We start from the raw sequence: 26102 nt of genomic DNA, 5'->3' as shown, positions 1-26102 counted from the left end.
CTCCCGCCCGGCGCCGGGCAATGGCGCTGCTGCGGGACGTGTCGCTGCAGGACCCGCGGGACCGCTTCGAGCTGCTGCAGCGCGTGGGGGCCGGGACCTATGGCGACGTCTACAAGGTGCGCCAGGCAGCCGCACGGGCGGGAGAGCGGCGGGGAGGGCACCGGCTGTGCGCCCCACGGCGGATCCAGCCCCAGCCCCGCCCCCTCCTCATCCCGCTTCACCTCCTCCGCCCCTGCAGGCCCGCGACACGGTCACTTCCGAACTGGCCGCGGTCAAGATAGTCAAGCTAGACCCAGGTGAGGGCCCGGGGCCAGGGCCGCTGCACTGGAGGGAGGGCAGAGCGCCCGGCGGGCGCTAAGAGTTGGCCCCCTGAGAGGCAGGCCCCAGGCCCCAGGTACTGCCACTTGGAAATATGTCTGGCCCAGATGTGCCCATTTTGCAGATGGGGGCACTGAGAGCAATCCTATGAGCCCTCCCCCATGATGCCCTGTGCTCCCCAGGGGACGACATCAGCTCCCTCCAGCAGGAAATCACCATACTGCGTGAGTGCCGTCACCCCAATGTGGTGGCCTACATTGGCAGCTACCTCAGGTGAGGCTGCTTTATCCCCTTGCCTACCCCCAGGCAGTCCCCATGTGGCCCTGCCATGTGCCCACCCCAGTTCTGTGCCCCCCTCCCCCAGGAATGACCGCTTGTGGATCTGCATGGAGTTCTGCGGAGGGGGGTCCCTGCAGGAGATTTACCACGGTGAGGGCCAGAACTCCAGGCACCAGAGGGCCACAGCCTTTTTCCCAACCAGCCCTTCCCCAGCATGGGGCAGGAGAGGAGAGCTGGGGTCCTGGACTTGGGCCCTTTACTCCTTACTGGCTGTGTGACCTTGAAGAAATGGTGTCTTCCTCTGGGCCCTATCCCGGACTGTGCAGGGAGGGGATGTGGCCAACACCTCTTTCACCTAGTAATGCCTGGGTGGCCTGGGAAGGTCAGCATATCCTCCAGACTTCTGTGCCAGCCTTCACCCCTTCCATTACAGCCACTGGGCCCCTGGAGGAACGGCAGATCGCCTATGTCTGCCGAGAGGCACTGAAGGTAGCTGGGCCCTTGAGGCTGTTCATACCTGAAGTCCCCAGGAGCCGTGGGCAGGGAGCCCAGTTAGCCTGGCCAGTGTGCATGCGTGTGTGTGTGTGTGTGTGTGTGTGTGTGTGTGTGTGTTGGGGGGTGGGTGGAGTGCCTCAGGCAGAGCTGGCCTGAGGGGCTGTGGGTCCTAGGGGGGAAGGGGCCCCAACCCTGTTGCCGGAAGCAGCACATTTCCCTCTTGGCTCAGTCACTTCCTGTTTGGGGAGAGGGGAGGAGGAAGCTGCTTGGGTGGGGGGCCCAGTGGTGAGAGGGGACTCAGGAAAGGGGGGATAGTCCTGGGTGGTTGCTTGCAGGAGCTCCTCTTTGTCTCCAGGGGCTGCACCACTTGCATTCTCAGGGGAAGATCCACAGAGACATCAAGGTAGGGGTCTGGCCAGGGGCATCACAGGAGGGAGGAGGAAGCTCTTGGGGGCACCAGACGGGATTCTCTTTCCTCCATTCCCACAGGGAGCCAATCTTCTCCTCACTCTCCAGGGAGATGTCAAGCTGGGTCAGTACACCGGGAACACAATCAGGGTGAGGGTTCTGTGGGAGCTCATGGAGTCTTAGAGTCTATATTCAAGTGTGGGGTGTCCTTGGGCAAGTCACTTTACCACTTAACCCTTGGTTTCCCCACTGAGAAAGTGGATCCTTCCCTGCTAGAAGTTTGACATGGTTGGGTCTGTATGGAGTCTAACGTGGCACTGCGCACTTGGTCAGGGATAGAAGGTGGTTGACCCCTCTCGGAGGGGAACCTTGCCTTGCCTTACCTTGGACCTGTGGCAGTTGTGGCTGAACCTGGGCTGCCTACTCTCTCAACCCTACAGGTGCATTCCGAGCCTCAGCTCTGAGGTGATTGGGGAGTGGTAGCCAGAGGGCGGGTGGGAGTAGCTCTTTCTCCCCACAGCTGACTTTGGGGTGTCAGGCGAGCTGACGGCGTCCGTGGCTAAGAGGAGGTCTTTCATTGGGACTCCATACTGGTGAGGCTGTACAGGCCTTGGGCTGAGGGGGGGCAGCACAGGTGGGGCATCTGGCCATCCCCTCTGTGACCCTGCCTCTAGGATGGCCCCAGAGGTGGCTGCTGTGGAGCGCAAAGGAGGCTACAATGAATTGTGTGACGTCTGGGCCCTGGGCATCACCGCCATCGAGCTGGGCGAGCTGCAGCCCCCTCTGTTCCATCTGCACCCCATGAGGTCTGCCCAACACTTCTTTGCCCCTTGCCTGACCTCCAGGGCCCTGCTGACCTTCTCCCCTGACCTCGTGCTCTCCACAGGGCCCTGATGCTCATGTCGAAGAGTAGCTTCCAGCCGCCTAGGCTGAGAGACAAGACTCGTTGGTGAGGGCCCACATCCCCTGCTGGGGCCTCCTTCCCAGCAGTCTCCGCGGGGGCGGAGAACCTTCTGCCAATTCCCAGGGCGCGCCTGAGGAGCCCTGCTCGTTCAGTTTTTGCGAACCATCTGTGGGAGGGACCCAAGCCCTGCTCCTGGGCCAGGGGATTCAGGGTAGGCCGGGAGGAAGGGCTGATGGTTAATGATGGAGGTGCTGCCCTGTCACCACAATATTGCTTTCGCCAGCTGCCCTTGGCCTCAGTCTGGTTCCTGGGAGCAGACTCCCTCCTCTGGAATGGTGGTAGGGGGCAGCTGGCAGGATGCCCTACATGTATTCTAACCTGGGTCTGGGGGCGGGGGGGCGTTTATACCCACTAGGACCCAGAATTTCCACCATTTCCTCAAGCTAGCCTTGACCAAGAACCCCAAGAAGAGGCCCACAGCAGAGAAGCTTCTGCAGGTGGGAGACGGGAGCAGGGCAGGAGCCTAAATTCTTGAAGGTAGAGGCCTGGGGGCCAGGAGGCCAGGAGGCCAGGAAGCAACCTGTGCACCCCCTCAATTCTCTAGCACCCGTTCACAACCCAGCACCTCCCTCGGGCTCTTCTCACACAGCTGTTGGACAAAGCCAATGATCCCCACCTGGGAACCCTCTCCCCAGAGGACTGTGACCTAGAGGTAAGTGAGGGGAGCTAAGGAATGGATCTTGACCTCGCCAGGTGGTAAGGAATGCAGAAGTGATACAGGTTAGATTCCTTTATTTTTTTTTAAGATTTTTTTTAAGACTTTATTTATTTATTCATGAAAGACACAGACAGAGGCAGAGATAAAGGCAGAGAGAGAAGCAGGCTCCCTGTTGGGGAACCTGATGTGGGACTTGATCCCAGGAACCTGGATCACGCTGAGCCAAAGGCAGATGCTCAACCACTGAGCCACCTAGGCACCCCTTTTTTAAAAGGATTTATTTATTTATTTATTTATTTATTTATTTATTTATTTATTTATTTAGAGGCAGAGAGAGAGCACAAGTGGGGAGGAGGGGCAGAGAGAGAGGGAGTAGCAGGTACCCTGCTGAGCAGGGAGTCTGATGTGGGGCTGGATCCCAGGACCCTGAGACTGTGATCTGAGCCAAAGGCAGACACTTAACCTATTGAGCCACCCAGGTGCCCCCAGATCAGGTTCCTTAGTAACTTGAATATTTCCAGCACTGGGAGTTTTTCTCCAGACAAGCCCCCCCATTAGAAATCTTCCCTGGGCCCATCTTGCCCTCAGTACCATCCGCTTGATAAACTCCTGGCCTTAGCTCAGGCTGCCCTCACCCTAGCTTAGCTATCTTTTGGTTTCTGTGTGATCTTTCGCTGGTTTTCTCATCTTCTAAAGGAGGGTGCCGTTTAATCTTATAATCTCGGAGGGTTGTGAAAACAAAACACATCCGTGTATATAAAGCACTTCTGTCATACCTGGCGGGCAGTGAGTGCTGGATGTGTGTCAACCGTTTGTGTTCCTTCCTAGACTTACGACATATTTCCAGACACCATTCACTCCCGGGGTCAGCACGGCCCAGCCGAAAGGACCCCCTCGGAGATCCAGTGTGAGTCCGCTTGGGAGTCTACATGTGTGTTTATATATTTGGTGTGTGTGTGGGTTGTGTGTGTGTGGATTTAGTGTGGGAACTGTGTGTAGATTTGGTTGGGAGTTGTGTGTGTGGATTTGGGGGCTGTGTGTGTCTGAATCTAGTGGAGGGCTATGTGTATGGGTCTGGTAGGGGAGCTGTGTATAGATCCGGTGGGGCTTGCTGTGGTGGGGATCTGGTGGGAGCCTGTGTGGGGATCTGGTGGGTGGCTGTGGTGGAGGCTGTGTGTGTCTGAATCTGGTGGGGGAGTTGTGTGTGGGGATCTGGTGGGAGGCTGTAGGTGTGTGCATGAATCTGGTGGAGCACTGTGTGGAGGCATTTGTGTGAGTATGAGGGTCAGTCAGGAGCCCACCTTGCTAACTCGCGTACCCTGGGCCCCTCAGTTCACCAGGTGAAATTTGGTGCCCCACGCAGGAAGGAAACAGATCCACTGAATGAGCCGGTGAGGGGGCCGGTGCTGTGGGAGGGTGGTGTGCGGGGGCAGCCGAGGGAGCTGTGTTGGAGGTCGAGTGCCTCAGATCTCTGAAGCTGCAGCAGCTGGGCCCTGAGGCCTGGGAAAGCCGTGTGGGTGGGCTTGCCCCCCCGCCCCAAAACATGGGGTGGGAGGCTCCTTCCTAGGCACAGTGACCACACCTTTCTAGAAAGTAGGCCTGTACAGGCACGAGCCCACCCCCACCCTAGCATGGTTCTCTGCCCATTCTGTGTCTGCACCCAGCTGTCGTACCCACCAGCTCTGGCTCTGGCTGCTACTCTGTCCCCCTCTCACCGATCTTCTGTCCTCCTCTTTCATAGTTTCCTTGCCTCTCCTTGTTTCTCGCTCACAATTTTCTTGGCTGTTACCACGTCATTTTCCATCTGTCTGTCTTCTCTCCCACAGTCTCTTTTTTAAAGATTTTATTTTAAAGGTAAATAATAAATAAAGATTTTATTTATTTATTCATGAGAGATACACAGAGAGAGGCAGAGACACAGGCAGAGAGAGAAGCAGGCTCCATGCAGCGAGCCCAACGCGAGACTCAATCCCGGGTCTCCAGGATCACACCCTGGGCTGAAGGCGGTACTAAACCGCTGAGCCACCAGGGTTGCTCTCCCAGTTTCTTGATCACCCTCTCATGTTGCTTCTCTTCCCTCTGCTTCTCTTTTGGTTGTTCTGACTTGGTTTCCCCTCAGTGGGAGGAGGAGTGGACACTGCTGGGAAAGGAGGAGCTGAGTGGGTGAGCAAGAGAGAGGGAGGCTCCAGGGGAGGGGTGAGGAGGAGGGAGGCTTCAGGGAAGGGGCAGAGGAGGGAGAGGGAGGCTCCAGGGGAGGGGTGGGGGCTTATCTCGTCCCCTCCTGCCCAGGAGCCTGCTACAGTCGGTTGAGGAGGCCCTAGAGGAAAGGTGAGAAGCTGGGCCTGAAACAGGGGTGGGGAGATAGCTGGACCTGGGGCCTGGTCAGATTTCACAGCTCATGTCCCTCTGGTTTGTCCCCCCCCAGGAGCCTGACCATCCGGCCAGCCTTGGAACTCCAGGTATGGAGTGGGGAAGCAGGGCCCCTGTAGAGGTGCAGCTGGGAGTGGGGCCAGGTCACGGAGCCTTGCTGACAGTGGGGCTCAGTCCCCTGACTTTCCTGCCAGGAGCTGGACTCCCCAGGCGACACCATAGGAACCATCAAGCGGACCCCATTCTTGGGGCCGGCCCCCCCTGAGCCTCCAGCGGAAGACCCTCTATCCAGCCCTCTGGGTGAGTCCAGGCTTAGGGGAGTGGGAGGCAGGCTCGGGGTGGGGCTAGAGCTGGAACTCATAGCGGGTCTGTGCCTGTAGGAACCTCACCTCCACCTCTCCCAGGCCCTGCCAACCCCCCTCTGCTCCCCACTGCCTGGGCTACCATGAAGCACAAAGAGGATCCAGAGGTGAGGGGAGACCACAGAGGGGCTGGGACGATGGGACACTGGGGGTGCTACCTTGGCCCTGACTTCTCCCTCCCTTGCAGAGATCATCGTGCCACGGGCTCCCCCCAACCCCCAAGGTGCACGTAAGTGTTTCTTCTGCAGCCCTGCCGCCCTGCTGCCTCATCGCCTGCCACCCTGTGGTGCCTGCCTTCTTCATTGGCCTCTTGCCTTCTCCTCAGATGGGTGCCTGCTTCTCCAAGGTCTTCAATGGTTGCCCCCTGCGGATCCATGCTGCTGTCACCTGGATTCACCCTGTCACCCGGGGTAGGCCGGGGCAGGGAAGAAGCAGGAGCCTGGGAATCCACAGCTTGGGCTGGGGATGGGGTGGGATGGGAGGGTAAGACTGACCTCTAACCCTGTACCCACACCCCCAGACCAGTTCCTGGTGGTGGGGGCCGAGGAAGGCATCTACACCCTCAACCTGCATGAACTGCATGAGGATACACTGGAGAAGGTGAGGCCTGGCAGGCGTTGCGGGGCAGAGGGCCCGGGGGGCGTGGAGTGCTGACTCCCTGTCCATCTGTCATTCCATGGCCTCTAGCTGATTTCACCCCGCTGCACCTGGCTCTACTGTGTGAATAACGTACTGCTGTCACTCTCAGGTATGGGTCGGGGCAGGCGGGAGGCCAGGGCCACACCCTTCCGACCATCACTCTCTGAGCCCCTCTCCCTCCCTGGCAGGGAAATCCACGCACATCTGGGCCCATGACCTTCCAGGCCTGTTTGAGCAGCGAAGACTTCAGCAACAGGTTCCCCTCTCCATCCCCACCAACCGCCTCACGCAGCGCATCATTCCCAGGTCAGGGACCCAGGGGAGCCTGGCCAGGCCCCGGGCAGCGGGCAGCGGGTGGGAAGGGGGGAGGCAGAGGAGCAGGGCCAGGGTTGGAATATGGCCTCCGTGTGCCTGGGCTTGGATCTCGGATGTCCCTTGGCCTCTCTGAGTCCAGTCTCCTCATCTGTGAGTCATGTTGGCAGTACCCGCCCCAGGCCCATTGCAAACCGAAGGGACCGAGTGAGGCAGTTGTGGTTATTGGGGGACGGGGCACACATTTACTGAGCATTTGCTGTAGGCCTGGTCATAAGCTAGGCTTGTAGACAGCAGATCAAATGTGTCCTTGACGGTCAGTACCTGGCCCCAAAGTGAGCCAGAGGGAGAGCTGAGAGGGGTGCAGAGGCCTCTGGGAGGCTGGCTGTATAACTGCATGGAGCTGGAAAGTACATGGTGGGCTTCCAGGCAGGTGAATTTGGGAACAGCATTCCAGGCAGGGGAAGAGCACCAGTGAATTCTTGTGGGTGATCTGAGGAGTTGGAAGGCTGTTTGGCCTGAGGGAGGAGGGTGGAGAAGCCTGAGGGAAAGATGCATGAGTGGCAGAGCCCTTCCTTTGATGCCAGGTCCAGGACCTGGGTTTTTGTTCAACTGGCAGCAGCACCGTGAGCATTTTAGGAGGATCACTCTATATGTCACTCGGGACTCTCCTTGTTGCAGGTGAAGCAAGTCATTGACTTAAGTACAAAAAAGAATTTAGGGTTCATGTAACTGCGAGTTCAGGGGTAGAGTTAGCTTCAGGCCAAGCTGGATCCAGGCTTAAATGGCTTCATCAGGACTCTCCCGCAGTTCTTGGCTCTGCTTTCCTCTATCACTTTCATTCTCAGGTAGGCTTTCCTGTCCAGTGATGGATGCCCATAGTTCCAGGCCAGCATTCCATTAGCTAACAGCCCTGCAGTACTAGAACTTCCATGTCTGAGTAATTCCCACAGAGTCTGGGGGCCAGTTGTCATCGATATAGCTTAGGTCCCTGCCCACTTCTGAGCCTGTCCCTGTGGCCACAGCATGAAGAGCTTGGGCTGGGGGGCATGGGGGCCAGGCCTGGGTTACATGCCTTTTCTTAGAGCTGGGGGTCGAGAAAGCAGGGCTCATCTCGTCTAGACAGATAAAGACTAGAGGCTGGCTGTGCTGAGAGTGGTAGCAATGACAGGGAGGCTGGTGAGAGGGCACCCAGGAAAGAGGTCGGCGGAGTGACCTGAGGCTGTGGGGGTCAGGCTCCGGGGTGGTGAAAGCTGGATGGCCTTGGGCCAGATTCAGGAAGCAGGGTTGACAGGGTCTGGGGCCCCGACTAGAGTGAGCAGGAGGGAGGATGAAAGGACTAGGAGGCCTCAGGGATGTAGATTATGTCGTGTGTTTAATGAGATGTTCAGGAGGATGTCCGAGGTAGAGTCCCTTGTTCAGTCATCTAGAGAGTATCTACTCAGTACATGTCTGGGGGCTCTGTGAACTAAAAAGTCCTCGTGTTCCCCAGACATTCTTGTCACAACAACCAACCAATATAGAAAAGGTATTCCGTGGTGATGCACCTAGGGGAAAGTGGTACAGGAAGAATCAGGAAGGATCTTGCTGAGACCATGCCATTTGAGTTAAGAGTTAGAGCAGGCCTTGTTGATATCTGGGGGGAAAGCATCCCAGGGGGTGGGGGCAGGCAGCCAGTGCAAAGGCCCTGGGGCAGGAAAAGGCTTGGCCTATTTGAGGAACAGCAGGAAGACTGGTGCAGCCAAATGGATGGAGTACAGGGAAGATGATCTGGGGGGCCTTGTAGCCACAGTGAGGCCTTTGGCTTTGACTTGGAGCCGCCTGAGGGCCACTGCAGAAGAGTGACATGGACTGAGGTCTTCATGGGATCCCTCCAGCTGCTGTGTTGAGAATAGACTGAAGGGGATCCCTGGGTGGCGCAGCGGTTTGGTGCCTGCCTTTGGCCCAGGCGCGATCATGGAGACCCGGGATCTAATCCCACGTCAGGCTCCCGGTGCATGGAGCCTGCTTCTCCCTCTGCCTGTGTCTCTGCCTCTCTCTCTCTCTCTCTGTGTGTGACTATCATAAATTTAAAAAAAAAAAAAAAGAGAGAAAGAGAGACGCTCTCCCTAACTCCCTCTCAACTTGAAGTCTATGATAGGCGACTCCTCATGAAGCCAATGCAGCTCTTTCTGCCCACGGGTCCTGTCCCGTGCTTTAATAAAAAAAAAAAAAAAAAAAGAAGAAAAAAGAGAATAGACTGAAGGAGTGAGGGGAAAGCAGGAAAGCCTGTTAGGAGGCTCTTGTAATCATCAGGTGGGAGGTGACTGTGGCATGGGCCAGAGTAGCAGTGAAGGAGCTGAAAAGCAGCTGAATTCAGATTTTCTTTTGCAAGTTGAGTCAGCAGGATTTCCTGACAGTTGGTGGATAGAAGAGAAAGAGGAGTGAAGGATGACTCTGGGGTTTTTGGCCGGGGAAGCAGGAAGGATAGGGCTGTCATTAGGTGTGGGTGGAGCAGAATTCAGTGTTGTCACATTGAGTTTGAGATCTGTCTGCAGTGGGCTGGAGGAGGCTGAATTCGAGGAGAGGTCTGGGCTGTGGGCCTAGAGGTTGCCCTGTCCAGGTGGCTGGTGGGAGCTGGTAGGGATGGTGGAGAGGTCAGGCTATGTGGCTACCCCGGCGGTGGGGGGCTGGGGGTTCAGTCCCTTCCTGCAGTGGGCTCACTTCACCTACCACATCGGGAGCCCTGTGGCCCTGGGGCTTCTTCCTGAGCTCAATCCCCAAGCAAACCTCTGCTCTGTCCCAGGACCTGCAGGAAACAGGCCCGCCTGAGCCCCAGCGAGTCACTGGGAGCTTTGGGTGTGTGTTTGGAAAACCACAGAGTCACGATGTCCACTTCAGACATAAAAAGTAGAGAGCCAGAATTGTTTGGAATAAAAAAAAAAAAAAAAGCAGATACAAAAATATCTGCCTCTGTCCCATTCAAAGGCCAGTTGGGAAGGAGAATGGCCAAAGCAAAGGGAGAGAGAAGAAAAGAGAAGACGGGGTAAAGAAAAAGGGGCACAGGCTGCCTCGGTGGGGCCCACATCCCAGCAGAGGGCCCACACAGCCAAGGGTGCTGGGAGGAGGTGGCAGGCCTTCAGACGTGCAACCCTGTTCCCCAGAGGAAGAAACAGGCTCAGAGGGTCCCCTGAGGGCTTGGGGACAGCTAGTAACCAAAGCAAGGACTCCGCTTTTCCCCTGCCACCAAGGCAAGGCCAGCCATCCGCCAGCCCCCTGTGGTGTCGCTGTAGCCCAGGCAGTAGAGGGCAGGCCTTTCGTTCATTTGTGGTTTTTTTGCAAGTCTTTTTTTTTTTTTTTTTTAAAGATTATTTATTTATTTATTTATGATAGAGAGAAAGAGAGGCAGAGATACAGGAGGAGGGAGAAGCAGGCTCCATGCTGGGAGCCTGACACGGGACTCGATCCCGGGACTCCAGGATCGCGCCCTGGGCCAAAGGCAGGCGCCAAACCGCTGAGCCACCCAGGGATCCCCTTCTTGCGAGTCTTAATCTTCTTGGGCCTACCCGGCAGGGCTGGCCCTCAGCTCCTGCACCTTCTATGCTCTTGTTTCCTCATTCGCGTCTGCTTTTATACCTTGCCTCTGCCTTTATAAAGAGGATTTTCACTGACCAGAAGTAGGTGGGGAGGTAATAATTCAGAATGGGAAAAGCCAGTCCTTCATGAGTGCATGCAGTGTGCCAGGCTGTGTGCAAGGCCTTCTCACTACGAGTTCGGTGCCATCGTTACCCCCATTCTACAGATGAGGAAGTTGAGGCAGGAGGTGATTAAGTGAGTTGCTCAAAGTTGCACAGTTAAAGGTGTTTCTGCGACCAAAGCCCTGGACTGTAGGCGGCAGAGGTGGGTGCTGGTGTTGTGAGACCTGCATCCGATCTCGTGCCATGCACAGCTAAGCTACTCGGCCTCTCGGAGCCTCAGTTTCTCCCCTATGAGGCAGGGAAGGTGATAATGCCTATCTCAGGGCTCTGTGGGGCCTTGACCGTGGCTGGCACCCATGACACATACCCCGGTCGTCACCTCCACAGGCGCTTTGCCTTGTCCACCAAGATTCCAGACACCAAAGGCTGCCTGCAGTGTCGTGTGGGTAAGAGCAGGGCTGGGGCGGGAGTAGCAGGGGAGGGCTTGGGTCACAGGGTCACAAGCATGACCCGCCTGCCTCTGTTGCAGTGCGGAACCCCTACACTGGCAGCACCTTCCTACTGGCTGCCCTGCCTGCCAGCCTGCTCCTGCTACAGTGGTACGAGCCTCTCCAGAAGTTCCTGCTGCTGAAGGTGCGGGGCAGGCGGGGAGGGTGTACGGCTGAGGCCTGGGTGGTGGCAATGGGCCTGCAGGGGAGAGATGGAGACCTGAGCACCCCTGCTGCCCCCAGAACTTCTCCAGCCCCTTGCCCAGCCCAGCAGGGATGCTGGAGCCACTGGTGCTGGATGGGAAGGAGTTACCGCAGGTGTGTGTCGGGGCTGAGGGCCCCGAGGGGCCTGGCTGCCGAGTTCTCTTCCACATCCTGCCCCTGGAGGCCGGTTTGACGCCTGATGTCCTCATACCACCTGGTGAGCTAGAGGGGTGTGTGTGTGTGTGTGTGTGTGTGTGTGAGAGAGAGAGAGAGAGAGAGAGAGAGAGAGAGAGAGTAGCTCTGGTGGCTAGGGATTGTGTTCCCCACAGCTTGGAGCTCCCAGCCTCCCCTCTGCCAGGCTTCTGTAAAAGGTTTCATTAGACCACAGGGCTTAGCAGCTAAGAAAAACCTAACTGACGCTGTAGGGGGCCGCAGGGACAGAACCAAATGGGCAAGGTGGAAGCGAGAAACCTTCATTCTGAGCAAGCAAGCAGGACACTGGGTTGGGACAGCTCAGGGGAGCACAGTGAGTGGCCAGGGGCCTCAGTGCAGGCTTTCATTCTTAATACGACAGCCCTGCAAGGTCGGCATTGTCACGCCTGTGTTACAAACGAGGGAACTAAGGCTCAGAGATTTGTGGTTATGCCGTGATGGAGTCACACAGGGTACTTCTCCAGGCTCCAGAGACCCCGCCCTCCCACGGTTCCCTGGGTCTCACCTTGCCACCCTGAGCCTCAGGCCCCAGCTGGGTGGGGTGGGGGTGGGGGTGACTTCAGTCCGACTGCTGTGGGGTTGAAATGTGCTTGTGGGGACAGCTGACTGTAGCCATATCCCGTGTCTTTGTGGGGCCAGAGTGGGGCTGGTGACTCAGCCAAGCCATGTCTCCCTTGTCTGCCTGCAGAGGGGCTCCCGGGCACAGCCCACCAGGTGATCCAGGTGGACAGGGACACAGTCCTGGTCTGCTTTGACCGTGAGTGCCCCTGAGGTCATGGCTGGGGGCGGTAGAAGGGGTGAGGGGAAGGTGAGGGAAGCCATGTGAATGTGGGTCTGCCTCCCCAGAAGGGAAGGACCCCATTCCCACCCACCAGCCCTCTCCCTGTACAGGCTGCGTGAGGATCGTCAACCTGCTGGGCGAGCCCACGGCCATCCTAGCACCCCTGCTGACTTTTGACTTCCCCATCGAGACTGTGGGTGAGTGAGCCAGATGGTGTTGGGGTGGGAACATCCCCAGGCTAGAGCATGTGATATTGCCTAGGGGCCTGGGGCTGCACTGGGACAAGGAGGCAGGTGCCACAGCTGTGGTCTATGAGGACCTTGGTGGCCCAGACCTGGGCCCAGGGGGTGACAGGGGAGCCGGCATCCTCAGGGCAGGTGTAGGGCTCATGGCAGCCTGATTGCTCCTAGTGTGTCTGCAAGACAGCGTGCTGGCCTTCTGGAGCCATGGAATGCAAGGCCGTAGCCTGGACACCAACGAGGTAAGTGGAACTCAGGAACCTGGCTGCCCCTGACCTGGTTGTCTCCACCTCATAGGGGAGGGCCCGTTGGGGTGACCTCAGTACCCCTTTTCTTCCCAGGTGACCCAGGAGATCACAGATGAGACAAGGATCTTCCGAGTGCTTGGGGCCCACAGGTAGGATGGGGTGGCCCCGCCTCCCTTTCAAATGCCCCTGAGGCTATACAGATGTGCCCACAGGCCTTCCCTGCCTTACTCACCTCTGGTTCTCTCTCCTTTCCAGAGATATCATCCTTGAGAGCATTCCCACTGACAACCCTGGGGCTCACAGCAACCTGTACATTCTAACGGGCCACCAGAGCAGTTACTGAGAGGGCCAGGTCTGGCCAGTGGCATCCCCTCACCCTGCCCCCAGGCCTTAGCTGCCTTCTCTTTTAGGCAAAAGGGCCCCTCCCAGGTCAGAGGAGCCCAGGCTCTGCTGGTCTGAAGGGCAGAAATAATCCTGAGAAGAGTTTTGGGGCTGCAGAGGAGAGGAGAGCCGACCCCAGACCTCCCAGGCCCCGCAAAACTGGACCAGAGGAAGCTGCTGTCACCTCCCCCTCCCCTGTGGGCAGCCCAAGCCCTGTGGCAAGCGCCCCGGGCAGGGTGGGAGCAGGCCCAGGCAATCCATTCCATTTTGTTCCACATGTCCTTTCTATTCTTCCAGCCAAGAGCCTGCCCCTGTACCCTGCCCTGGGGAACATGGTATTTAAGAGAGAAACTATATTGGTATTAAAGCTGGTTTGATTTTACTCCACTGATCCCTTTTTGTTGGGGATAGGGGGTTGTGGAGCTGAGCCCACTGTCTCGTCTCCCTCCTCCTTCCCTCCCTCCCTCCTGCACATCTTAATGTGGCACCAGGTGCTCTGCATGTCCTGTGGAAGGGTGGGTGGACCATCAGTGTTCTGGTGGCTCTAATGGGGGAGCCAGCTGGAGGTGAGGGGGAGGCTTGTCGGGGGCACTGTCTACCGGGCATCCAGGGCCCAGGAAGGGCCAGCCACTGGCTGCTCTACCTTGTGCCAGCGAGGCTTCGGTCTCTGGACACAGTCTGCCCAACCTGTATCCCCTGCCCAAGCCTGGGGCTGCCTCCCTGCCTCCCAGCTGCTGTCTAGGTATCCATGTGCTCCATCAGGCCAAGACCACGGAGTATGGGCCCCATCATCAGGCTAGATTCTGGGAAGATTAGCCTGTGTCCATTTAGCAGGTATTCCAGATAGGCTCCTCAGTGCCAGACCCTGGGCTCACAAAGGGGTCAGTACCAAGATGTGGACCAGCCCCCAGTGAAGGGAGCCATCTTTGCTGGAGCCTGCATCTCAAAGGGGCTGCCTGTCTGCCCATGGCTGACCTTGTGCTTTGCATGGTCATTCTTGCACTTTTCCCTTGGTGGTCTCCATATCCTCAGGCCAGGGTGCCCCCTTCCATCCCCTGCATGGCTCCAGGCACTGACCAGCCTGCTCTTGACCAGAGTCTTTGGGCAGGTGAGGCCAAAGAGGCAGGATGGCCTTAAAGGAGAAGTCAGGTGCACACACAGGACCACGACTGCATAGGGTGGGAAGGCCCTGGGTCTGGGGGAAGAGCTTAATTAAGCAAAGGCCCACGGGTCAGTTCTCTAATGCAGCCTAATTATCTTTCTTCTGATCTTCAAGGCAAGTGTTTGAATTAAGAATTTCTTTCCACCAGGTGGGGTGCTGGTATTTGATACATGGATGCAAATGGGTGGGTGGGTGGTGGGTAATGGAAGCCTATGTTAAAAGCCTGCAGCAGCCCAGTCCCTAGCACCTGCCAGGGGCCCCTGGCCACCCCAGGTTGTTATATTGTCCTCTGCCCTCCTGCAGAACCCCGACTGCTCTGACTCCTAGGGTTTTTTGGCTGAAATAGATTGCCAGACAGGGAAGGAGACAGAGCTTCTGTGCATCAGCACTCATGCTTGAGTTCTCCTTGAGACCTGAAGGAGGGTGACCTGTACCTCCCAAGATCTGAAAGTCTGCACGTGCCCAGAGAACAGGTGATGGACCAAATGGTGGCATGATGGGGATGTTTGTTCCCTAACTTCCCGTTTTCCAGATTTCTGATGGAGATGGAGGACTAAGTTGAAGAGTGCTGGAGCTGGGGAGGTAAGCTCCCACTCTACAGAGGCCCCTGACACTGGCCCTAGGTGCCTGGGGAGAGTGGCCCTTCCACTCTCAGAGCAGTGGGAGAGCAGCCGGTGGCAACGAGCACCACCTTGTGGCCTGTTGCCACAAGGAGGCTTTGGGGAGTGAAGAGGGTAACAAGCTAAAGTTGGGGGTCAGGGCAAAGCAAGGGCTTCTTTTTTTTTTTTTTTAAGATTTTATTTATTTATGCATGAGAGACACAGAGAGGGAGAGAGAGGCAGAGACACAGGTAGAGGGAGAAGCAGGCTCCATGCAGGGAGCCCGACGTGGGACTTGATCCCAGGTCCCCAGGATCACACCCTAGGCTGAAGGCGGCGCTAAACCGCTGAGCCACCTGGGCTGCCCAAAGCAAGGGCTTCTGATAAAATATTCACTGGCATCGCAGGCTGGCCATAAGCCAAAGAAAGGCCAGGCTGCTGGCAATTTGTGCTGAAAAGACAAAGTGTTACTTTATTTATGTACTTTTAAATATGTGTTCAGTGTCCCTGGCATGCCATTAAAAACAAACAAACATAGATATAATGAAAAGTCTCCTACCTAGTTTGCAGTTACTGAACCCTTCTGAAAGTATCTAAGCAGTTCCATATGATTTATTCTTTTTTTTTTATATGAATAGTAACATATTCCATACACTGTTCCCCTCTTTGCATCTTTCAGAGCTAGTGGTGTTCTGTTGTATGGCTTTCCCACAACTCCTGTCCATTCACAGTAATTAGTTCCCTACTGATGTAAATTAGTTTCTATTGCTTTAATACTAAGAGCGACACTGCAATAAATATCCTTGTGCAATAATTATACCAATGGCACTATACACATTCGAGTGTCCTGCAGGATGAACTGGTAGTGGCATTGCTGGGTCAGAGTGGCCTGTGTTTGTTCTTGCAATAGCTGCTGTCAAATGGCCCTCCCTGTGTGTAACCTCTGAGGGCAGCTCAGCCTCTTTAAGCCATTCTGTGGGTAAGTGGAAGAGGCATGGGTGCCTCAGGACGTTTGGGTAACTGGCTCGTAGCCCAAGAGCGAGTCATGGGCCAAGGTGACAACCAAAATGTGGACTTCAGCATGGCGAGGGCCTGGCCATCTGTGGCAGGGCCAGTGCCTGGTCACTGCCTGGTGCACAACAGGCCCTCAGTCATGCTTTCAGAATGAAGGAATGGGCACAAGGTGGTTCTGGGGTGGGCCAGCTTGCTCAGTTGTGTTTTCCCAATAGAGCAAATCCTAAATTGGCCAGTAGGGCCTTTGGGAGATTTGAAAATACCGTAATACTAAAATGCAACAACAGAGATGAACCTCCAAGATAGAGCACTAAACTAAAACAGCAAATCACATGAAACTACACATATGTCAAAACCTCAGAAACGAGCAAAATCTAAAAATAATCTCTCAAAAAATAAAACCCTATAATGACTTAGAAAACAAAAAGCCAAGATAATTTTTCCTAGATTATGAAATCAGTGTTGTGAGTAGGACAATGGGTGAATCCCTCTCTATTGTGTGTGTGTGTGTTTTTTTTTAAGATTTATTTATTCATGAGAGACACACAGAGAGGCAGAAATACAGGCCGAGGGAGAAGCAGGCCCCATGCAGGGAGCCTGATGTGGGACGATCCGGAGTCTCCAGGATCATGCCGCTGGCCGAAGGCGGCGCTAAACCGCTCAGCCACCGGGGCTGCCCATCTCTATTGTTTCTTAAAACAGTTCTGTTGAGGGGCATCTGCCTGGCTCAGTCTGAAAAGCACACAACTCTTGATCTCGGGGTCATGAGTTCGAGCTTCATATTGGGTATAAAGCTTACTTAAACTTGAAAAAAAAATAACAGCCTGGGGTACCTGGCTGGCTCAGTCAGAAGGATATGCAACTCTTGATTTCAGGGTTGTAAGTTTGGGTGTAGAGACTACTTAAAATCTTAAAGGGGCACCTGGGTGGCACAGTCAGTTAAGCATCTGACCCTTGGTTTTGGCTCAGGTTGTGATCTCCAGGTTGTGACATCAAGCTCTGCAAACAGCAGAGAGACAACTTGAGATTCTCTCTCTCCTTCTGCCCCTCCCCACTGTGCTCTCTCTCTCTCTCTCTCATTGAAATAAATCTTTAAAAAAATAAAATCTTAAAAAAAACAGAGAGAAAAAAAACAGAGGGGAAACTGGCATCCAATATACCACATATATTGAAAATGTACTATCTGGTGATGACAGATGTATGCACCTGGGAAACCACCACCACCCTGTTTCCCTTTCCCCTTTGTAATCATACCCTCCTCCTCGTAGTAACCACTGAGCTGCTTTTTTTTTTTTTTTTAAGATTTTATTTATTCATGAGAGACACAGAGAGAAAGAAAGGCAGAGATACAGGCAGAGGGAGAAGCAGGCTCCATGCAGGGAGCCCGACGTGGGACTCAATCCCAGGTCTCCAGGATCACACCCTGGGCCAAAGGCAGGTGCCAAACTGCTAAGCCACCCAGGGATCCCCACTGAGCTGCTTTCCATCACTACAGATGAATTTGCATTTTTCAGAATTTATATGAATAGAATCGTATAGTACACACTCCTTTTTTCTCTGCCTCTTTCACTAAGCAGATTATGAGATTCACCTGTTGTTACATGTGTTCATAGCTATTCTTTTTCATTGCCAAGTACTACTGGATTTTATAGATGTACCATAGTTATGTGGCTAAAATTATTTTTTTAAACATTTTATTTATTCATGAGATACAGAGAGGGAGAGACATAGGCAGTTTGGCTAGTCACCTGTTGGACATTGGGCTATTTCCAGTTTTGGACTATTACAAATAAAACTGCTATAAACATTCATGTTTATGTCTGTGTGCATATAGCTTTCATTTTTCTTGGATAAATATTTCGGAGTACAAGGGCTGGATCATGTGGTGAGTATTGAACTTTTTAAGAAACTGCCAAATTGTTTTCCAAAGTGGTTGTACCATTTGACATACCCACAATCCAGGTAGGAGAGTTCTAACTCCACTTCCTCAGCAACACCAGGTATGGTCAGTCTTGGTTAATTTTAGCCACTCAAGGACACCTGGGTGGCTCAGTGGTTAAGCGTCTGCTTTCGACTCAGATCGTGATCCTGGGGTCCTAGGATTGAGCCATGTATCAGGGATGTCTGCTTCTTCCTCTGTCTATGTCTCTGCCTCTCTCTCTCATGAATAAATAAAATCTTAAAAAAATAATTTTAGCCACTCAGATGTATAATCTCATGGTGGTTTTAATCTGCATTTCATTCATGACTGATGTTAAGCATCTTTTCCTGTGCTTATTTACCATCTACACAACTTTGGAAGAGAGTCTGTTCAGGGGCATCTGGCTAGCTCCGTCAGTGGAGCATGTGACTCTTGATCTTAGGTTTCAAGTTTGAGTTTGAGCCCCACGTTGGGTGTAGAGGTTAAAATCTTTAAAAAGAAAAAAGAAAAAAGAATAAATTGTTCAAATCTTTGGCTCCTTTTTAAAAAATAAGATGGTCTTCTTATTGAGTTTTGAGAGTTTGGATACAAGTCTTTTATTAGATATATGATTTGCACATAACTCTTTATACTATGATTTCTAATCTGTACCTAAGTCACAAATTCCACTATTTCCCTGCTAGTTCAAATTACCTTTGGGACTCCTGGGTGGCTCAGCAGTTTTGCGCCTGCCTTTGGCCCGGGGCGTGATCCTGGAGTCCCGGGATCGAGTCCCATGTTGGGCTCCCCGCATGGAGCCTGCTTCTCCCTCTGCCTGTGTCTCTGCCTCTCACTGTGACACTCACAGATGTGTCTCTCATGGATAAATAAATAAAATATTAAAAACAAAAAACAAATTACTTAAAATAATGGGAGGTGGTAGGGATGCCTGGGTGGCTCAGAAGTTGAACATCTGCCTTTGGCTCAAGGGCATGATCCCAAGGTCCCAGGATTGAGTTCTGCATTGGGCTTCCTGCATGGAGTCTGCTTCTCCCTCTGCCTACGTCTCTGCGTACGTCTCTGCCTCTCACTGTGTCTTTTCATGAATAAATAAATAATATCTTTTTTAAAAAATAATGGGAGGTGGTAAATAAGCAATTTTTCAGGAAAAACAAAATTATGAAAAGTTCTTGATGCACAACAGATGCCTCATTCCATAGTAGATATTATTCCTAATTCAAGTAATGGAATCACAGGGGGAGCTCTCCAAAGGGCAGACACAGGTAAACAGCCATGGACTAGCCCTTCTATAGTGTCAGCTAGTGACATGATACTACCGATCAATCTTGCCAGGGGTTGGGGTTTCTGAACCACCAGATGTAGAGGGTTTTGTTGTTGTTGTTGTTTTAAAGATTTTATTTATTTGTTCATGAGAGACACACAGAGAGAGGCAGAGACACAGGCAGAGGGAAAAGCAGGCTCCCTGTGGGGAGCCCGGTGTGGGACTCAATCCCAGGACCCTGGGATCATGAGATGCTCAACCACTGAGCCACCCAGGCGTCCCCAGATAAAGAGTTAAAACATGGAAAATGCCAAAGATTATTAAGAAGGGCTGGAACTTCCTACTGTTTACATTCCAACACCAATTCTCTGACACCAACTGGGTGTCCTACAATCTGATTCAATTCTGACATGAACTACCCTAAGTTGGTGAAGACCCTGCAGGTTAAGGAATTCAGCCAGAAGTCCTGGGTCTCCAAGTAACCCACACCTCTGTCAAACCCAGCTGCAAATTCAGGGTTTCCACAACTCCCTTCAAGTTCATTAATTTGCCAGAATGACACACAGAACTCAGGAAAGCACTAAATTAATGATTACTGTTTTCTTATAAAGAATTCAAATGAATCACTAGATGAAGAAATGCAGTAAGGTCTGGAAGGGTCCTGAGCCCAGGAGCTTATGTCCCTGTGGAGTCCGGGTGTGTACCACCCTCCTGTCACATCAATATGCTCACCAACCCAGCAGCTCTCCAAACTTCATTGTTCAGAGTTTTATTTTAGGTTTTTAAAGACTATTTATTCATGGGAGGCACACAGAGAGAGAGACAGACAGACAGACAAGACTTAGGCAGAGGGAGAAGCAGGCTCCCTGCGGAGAATCTGACATGGGACTTGATCCCAGGACCTCAGGATAACATCCTGAGCCAAAGGCAAATGCTCAACCACTAAGCCACCCAGGCGTCCCTGTTTAGAGTTTTTCCTTCTTTTCTTAATAAAGAACTACAGGGGACAGCCCCGGTGGCCTAGCGATTTAGCATCACCTTCAGCCCAGGGTGTGATCCTGGAGACCGGGGATCAAGTCCCACGTCAGGCTCCCTGCATGGAGCCTGCTTCTCCCTCTGCCTGTGTCTCTGCCTCTCTGTGAGTCTGTCATGAATAAATAAATAAAATCTTTTTAAAAAACTACATTTTATTTATTCATGAGAGACACACAGAAAGAGAGGAAGAGACATAGGCAGTGGGAGGAGAAACAGGCTCCATGCAAGGAGCCTGATGCAGGACTCGATCCTGGGACTCTGGGATCACGCCAGATGATCTGGGATCAAGGCAGATGAGCCACCCAAACATTCCGTTTAGAGATTTATTTATTCATTTATTTAATTTTTCAAAAGGTTATTTATTTATTCATGAGAGACACACACAGAGAGAGACAGAGACAGAAGTAGGCTCCATGCAGGGAGCCTGATGTGGGACTCGATCCTGGGTCTCCAGGACCACACCCTGGGCCGAAGGCAGCACTAAACTGCTGAGCCACCTGGGCTGCCCCTGTTTAGAGTTTCTTTTTCTTTTTTAAAGATCTTATTTATTTGGGATCCCTGGATGGTGCAGCGGTTTAGCGCCTGCCTTTGGCCCAGGGCACGATCCTGGAGACCCCGGATCGAATCCCACGTCGGACTCCCGCTGCATGGAGCCTGCTTCTCCCTCTGCCTGTGTCTCTGCCTCTCTCTCTCTCTCTCTCTCTCTCTCTCTCTGTGATGACTATCATAAAATAAATAAAAAAATTTAAAAAATATTTTATTTATTCATGAGAGACACAGGGAGAGAGAGAGGGGCAGAGACACAGGCAGAGGGAGAAGCAGGCTCCATGCGGGGAGCCCGATGCAGGACTCGATCCTGGGACTCCAGGATCACATCCTGGGCCGAAGGCAGGCACTCAACCACTGAGCCACCCAGGAATTCCCCCCGTTTAGAGTTTTAAATTGAGGTTTTATTAATAGTATGATTGATTAAATCATTGGCCACGTGATTGAATGCAATCTCCAGCACCTTTCCCCCTTCTCAGAGGTGAGGATGAAAGTTGGATGGTTTTTCTGATCAGTGAGCATCCTGAAGTGATCCCAGGGCTCTCACAGCTGGAAATAAGTCACCTGTTAGTTTAAACTCAGGTATGGTCCAAAGGGGCTTGTTATGAATAAGGAAGGACACTCTTATCACTCAGGAAAGCCCATGGGGTTTTGAAGCTCTGTGCCAGGATCTTGGGACAAAGACAAGATACATGATTTTTTATTGTGCTGCAACCTTATAGAAAGTGAAGAGGCATCTGTGTCTGAAATCTGTGTAGTTCTTGCCACTGCAGCTCAAGAGGTATCCTATTCAAATCAGAAGTGCTCTCTGATCTCATTGAATCAGCACAGTACCCTGTAGGAGTAGCATCAATGTCTGTACTCTGCAGACAAACTGAGGCATGGAGAAATTAAATTACTTCCCTAGTTGCCAACTGGTGGATGGCTAGCCTGGGTCTGTAAGGCTCTAACTTGCCTCAAAACTTGGAAGAATTAGCCTGATGGTCCTCAACCAGAAAGTGGCATGAACTGCATTCCAACCCATGCCAGGAGTCTTAGACCAGTAGACTATAGTGGTAGACTGTGTGACGTCGGGGTAGTTGACTTAACCTCTCTGTGCCTCTGTATTCTCATCCATAAATTCAAGATAGTAACCATCTCTGAAGGTGGTTGTGAAGGTGAAATGAACTACTCTATGTAAAAAGCCCAGAACAGAGCCTGGAGTGGCAAATACCCAAACTCCTAGCTCTTAAGTTTGTCCTTGAAACACTTTTAAATATTGATTACAGGGGGCCCTGGGTGGCTCAGTGGTTTAGTGCCTGCCTTCGGCCCAGGGCACGATCCTGGAGTCCCGGGATCGAGTCCTACGTTGGGCTATTGGCATGGAGCCTGCTTCTCCCTCCTCCTGTGTCTCTGCCTCTCTCTATGTCTATCATAAATAATATATAAATATTTTTTAAAAATATTGATTACAGGGGTGCCTGGGTGGCTCAGTCAGTTAACTGTCTGCCTTTGGCTCAGGTCATGATCCCAGGGTCCTGGGACAGAGCCCCCACATTGGGCTCCCTGCTCAGCAGGGAGTCTGCTTCTTCCTCACCCTCTGCCCTTCTCACTCCTGCTCATGATCTCTCTCTCTCTCTCAAATGAATAAAATCTTTTTTTTTAAGGTTTTATTTATTCATGAGAGACACTGATAGAGAGGCAGAGACACAGGCAGAGGGAGAAGCAGGCTCCATGTGGGGAGCCTGATGTGGGACTCGATCCCGGGTCTCCAGGATCAAGCCCGGGCTGAAGGCAGGCGCCCAACTGCTGAGCCACCCTCAAATGAATAAAATCTTAAAAATAAGTTGATCACATACTTGACCATAAATAAAATTATACTTTAAAAAAGGGGATTTTCTTTATTTGAGGGGAGCAGGGGCAAAAGGAGAGAGAAAATCTCCAGCAGACTCCCTGCTGAATGCAGAGCCTAATGTGGGGCTCAATCCCACCACTTGAGCCAAAATCAACAGTTGGCCACTTAACTGACTGGGCCACCCAGGCACCTCCCAAATTATACTTTTTTGAAGAGTAGAGATTTTAAAGGCCATTATTCTATTCTTTTTTTTTAAAAGGATTTTAAAATTTATTTATTCATGAAAGACACAGAGAGGCAAAGACATAGGCAGAGGGAGAAGAAGGTTTCCTGTGGGGAGCCCAAAGCCGGACTCAATCCCAGGACCCGGGGACCACGCTCTGAGCCAAAGGCAGATGCTCAACCACTGACCACTCAGGCGTCCCTAAAAGGCCATATTCTGCAAAAATAGAAATTAATAAAGACAACCAAAATATTTTAACTTGCAGTTAAAAAATACTCTCCTAAAAATCCTGGATAAAAGAGGAAATGCATCTGAAATGACTAGAAAGTGGTGAGAAGGACTGGTCCATCAGAGGGCAGACAGAGCTGTAGGCTTTACTGGGGTCAGTACAGTAGTACCATTATTATGTTAATAGTACATCCCTAAGTATCCAGCTAGGTGAGCCAGTACAGCATGTGACTCTTGGAGTTGTAGTTTCAAGCCTCAAATGGGCATGGAAATTACTTAAAAAAATACAATCTTGGGATCCCTGGGTGGCGCAGCGGTTTAGCGCCTGCCTTTGGCCCAGGGCGCGATCCTGGAGACCTGGGATCGAATCCCACGTCGGGCTCCCGGTGCATGGAGCCTGCTTCTCCCTCTGCCTATGTCTCTGCCTCTCTCTCTCTCTATCATAAATAAAAATAAAAATTAAAAAAATACAATCTTTTAAAATATAATACATAATGGGACGCCTGGGTGGCTCAGTGGTTGAGCATCTAACATTGGCTCAGGTCATGATCCTGGGATTGAGTCCTGTGTTGGGATTCCCTGCGGGTAGCCTGCTTCTCCCTCTGCCTATGTCTCTGCCTCTCTCTGTGTCTCTCATGTATAAATAAATAAAGTCTTTTAAAATAAAATAAAAAATTTAAAGATTTTATTTATTGGTGGGAGGGGGAGAGGGAGCATGTGTGCAAGAGTGGAGGGAGGGCAGAGGGAAAGGGATGCCCCCGCTGAGAAGGGAGTCTGACAAGGGGATCGGGGATCCAATCTCAGGATCCTGGGATCATGACCTGAGCTGAAGGCAGATGCTTAACTGACTCAGCACCCAGGTGCCCCAAAGCACATTTTAAAAATATGTTGAGGGGATCCCTGGGTGGCGCAGCGGTTTAGCGCCTGTTTTAGGTCCAGGGCGCGATCCTGGAGACCCAGGATCGAATCCCACATCGGGCTCCCGGTGCATGGAGCCTGCTTCTCCCTCTGCCTGTGTCTCTGCCTCTCTCTCTCTCTCTCTCTCTGTGACTATCACAAATAAATAAAAATAAAAATAAAAAAAATAAAAATAAAAATATGTTGAGTTCTTAAAATGTATGGAACAATTTCCAGGTAACCTGTTTCCCTTTCCAATGTCTTCAGTAAAAACACGTAGTGAATACCCTTCAGTAGCTTTCTCTATCCTTCAAATGCAGACATGAACATGCACAGATATATATAGGGTTTTACAAAAACAAGATCATGTAATATGTATTTCTAGGCTTTTCGTATTAAATAACAGCACAGAAGTCCCTCTAAATCATTTGGTATGGATTTTTAAATTTTTATTATTATTTTTTTAAGATTTATTTATTTATTCATGATAGACATAGAGAGACACAGGCAGAGGGAGAAGCAGGCTCCATGCCGGGAGCCTGACATGGGACTCGATCCCCCGGGATCGTGCCCTGGGCCAAAGGCAGGTGCTAAACTGCTGAGCCACCCGGGGATCCCGATATGGATTTTTTAAAAAGACCTTATTTATTCATTCATGAGAGACAGACACAGGGAGAAACAGGCGCCAGAGAGCCCGACGAGGGACTCAATCCCGGGTCTCCAGGATCACACCCTAGGCTGAAAGCAGTGCTACACCGCTGATCCGCACCCGGGCTGGGCTGCCCTGCCCTGCCCTGGTATGGATTAACTGACTTTCAAGTTAGTTGGGGGGGGGGGGGGGGGAGGGTTGGAAGGCTGCCTAATAATCTAGGCTAGGGATTCCAGTTTGTTGAACCCTTCGCTTATTAATGGAAACTCACTGTTTCCAGACTTTCACTCTTACAGTACTGTAGTAAATGAAGTAGAAGACTATGAACACATTACATTATATAATCACATGCTGTGCTGTGGGGCAGATTCCCAGAAATGGGACTGATACTTTCAAAGTGCTTATTTTTAATTTTTCTTGAAAGGGGTACAATTTTAATAGACAACAGAACGGTTTCCAAAAAAAAAAGAAATTGAGTAATGTTAGCACATTTGTTGTTTGCTATTTTGATGGTTAGATTCCTCATTATCACCTTAATTTGCATTTTCCTGCAGGGGGGCAGTGTCTGGTGCCTTTTCATGTTTTTTTTTTTTTTTTTTTTTGCGGTTTGAATTTGCTCTTCCGAAATTTGTCTATTCACAGCCTTTGCTCATTTTATATTGTTTTCGTCTTTTTTCCTAATTAGTTTTTAAGACTTCTTTGCATATTAGCCCTTTATCATGTGTGGCAAGTATATCTTCCTAATGTTTTATTATCTGTTGGCTTTTATCCTACAGTTCTAATTTCTTTAGTGATCAAGTATATATTTACTAGTCTGAGTTTCTTGTTTTCCTTGTCTCCACCTCTAGATAACCCTGTTGGTCTCCTATATTGTTATTTTAGGTCTGTTTTATTGTTTAAGATCCTATACCATTTGTTAGCTGAATCTTTACTGAATCTACACATGGGGAATCTATTTCTGGTCTATTCTGTCGCGCTCATCTGTCTTTCCTTCAACAAATCACATTGTTTCATTACAGTGTCTTGCCCACTATTCCGAAAAGCGAGTTCCTCCTCAACCTCGTTTACAGGTTTCCCCACTATTCTCATAATTATATGACTTTAAGATGATGTAATCAACCCCCAACCTAGTTGATTCTATGGAAATACAATGTATTTGCAAATTAATTTTGTTTCTTTTTTTGTTTTGGTTTTTTTTTTTGTTGTGCAAATTAATTTTGAAATCGAATTATTATTGTTTTCTGCCTAAGATGATGTGTTCTTCCATAGGCTCAGTATCGCTTTGATCCTTCAAATAGACTATTTTATAGTTGTTTTTTTTTTTGTTTTTTGTTTTTTTTTAAGAAAACAGGAAGTCCCTTTTTACCTGCGGCGCGTCAACGGTTCCGGTTTACGGTCGCGCGCCAGCCCCTCCCCCGTCCCTCGGTTCCGGGTTACTATGGGAATCGAGACTTAACGTCACTAAGGGCTTCCGCGCCGGACCAAGGAGTCGACCATGAAGCGAAGGTCGGAGAGGCAGCCTTGCCCCATCTACGCATGCGCTCTCCTCTCCACTCCTCCCCGACCGTAAATCTCGTTCTGCCGGGTACCGCCGCGACCTCTCGCTTAATCCCAGAGAAACTGCTCCCCGGGGGAGGAGTAGAAAAAGAACCGGACAAGCGACAGCCAATCCCATGACACTACGACGCAACCGAGAA

The 26102-nt window shown here is 51.7% G+C and overlaps 1 protein-coding gene across 4 annotated transcripts; it reads left to right on the top strand.

The window, feature by feature from the left end:
- On the top strand, nt 1-13418 carry MAP4K2 (mitogen-activated protein kinase kinase kinase kinase 2). 4 transcript variants are annotated; one of them, XM_077862280.1, is made up of 32 exons: nt 1-116; nt 239-296; nt 501-591; nt 683-747; nt 1031-1086; nt 1448-1495; nt 1582-1624; nt 2021-2093; nt 2175-2306; nt 2387-2449; nt 2820-2901; nt 3009-3116; nt 3951-4029; nt 4455-4513; nt 5242-5285; nt 5412-5450; nt 5548-5581; nt 5687-5792; nt 5897-5961; nt 6042-6083; nt 6180-6264; nt 6375-6454; nt 6542-6602; nt 6682-6799; nt 10870-10928; nt 11012-11115; nt 11214-11391; nt 12076-12144; nt 12279-12365; nt 12579-12649; nt 12749-12804; nt 12911-13418. In XM_077862280.1, the coding sequence occupies exons 1-32, from the start codon at nt 21-23 to the stop codon at nt 12996-12998; spliced, it is 2439 nt and encodes an 812-aa protein (XP_077718406.1). In that variant the 5' UTR covers nt 1-20; the 3' UTR covers nt 12999-13418. The 4 variants fall into 4 exon arrangements, with proteins under 4 accessions (XP_077718406.1, XP_077718405.1, XP_077718407.1 ...); XM_077862279.1 differs by having other exon boundaries at nt 5873-5961; XM_077862281.1 differs by lacking the exon at nt 5412-5450 and having other exon boundaries at nt 5873-5961.
- The last annotated feature ends 12684 nt before the right edge of the window (nt 13419-26102 follow it).

Source organism: Canis aureus, chromosome 21 (assembly GCF_053574225.1).
Source record: "Canis aureus isolate CA01 chromosome 21, VMU_Caureus_v.1.0, whole genome shotgun sequence".
NCBI lineage: Eukaryota > Metazoa > Chordata > Mammalia > Carnivora > Canidae > Canis > Canis aureus.
The sequence above is the reverse complement of the archived record's forward strand: the minus strand, read 5'-3'. Positions and strand labels throughout refer to the sequence as shown.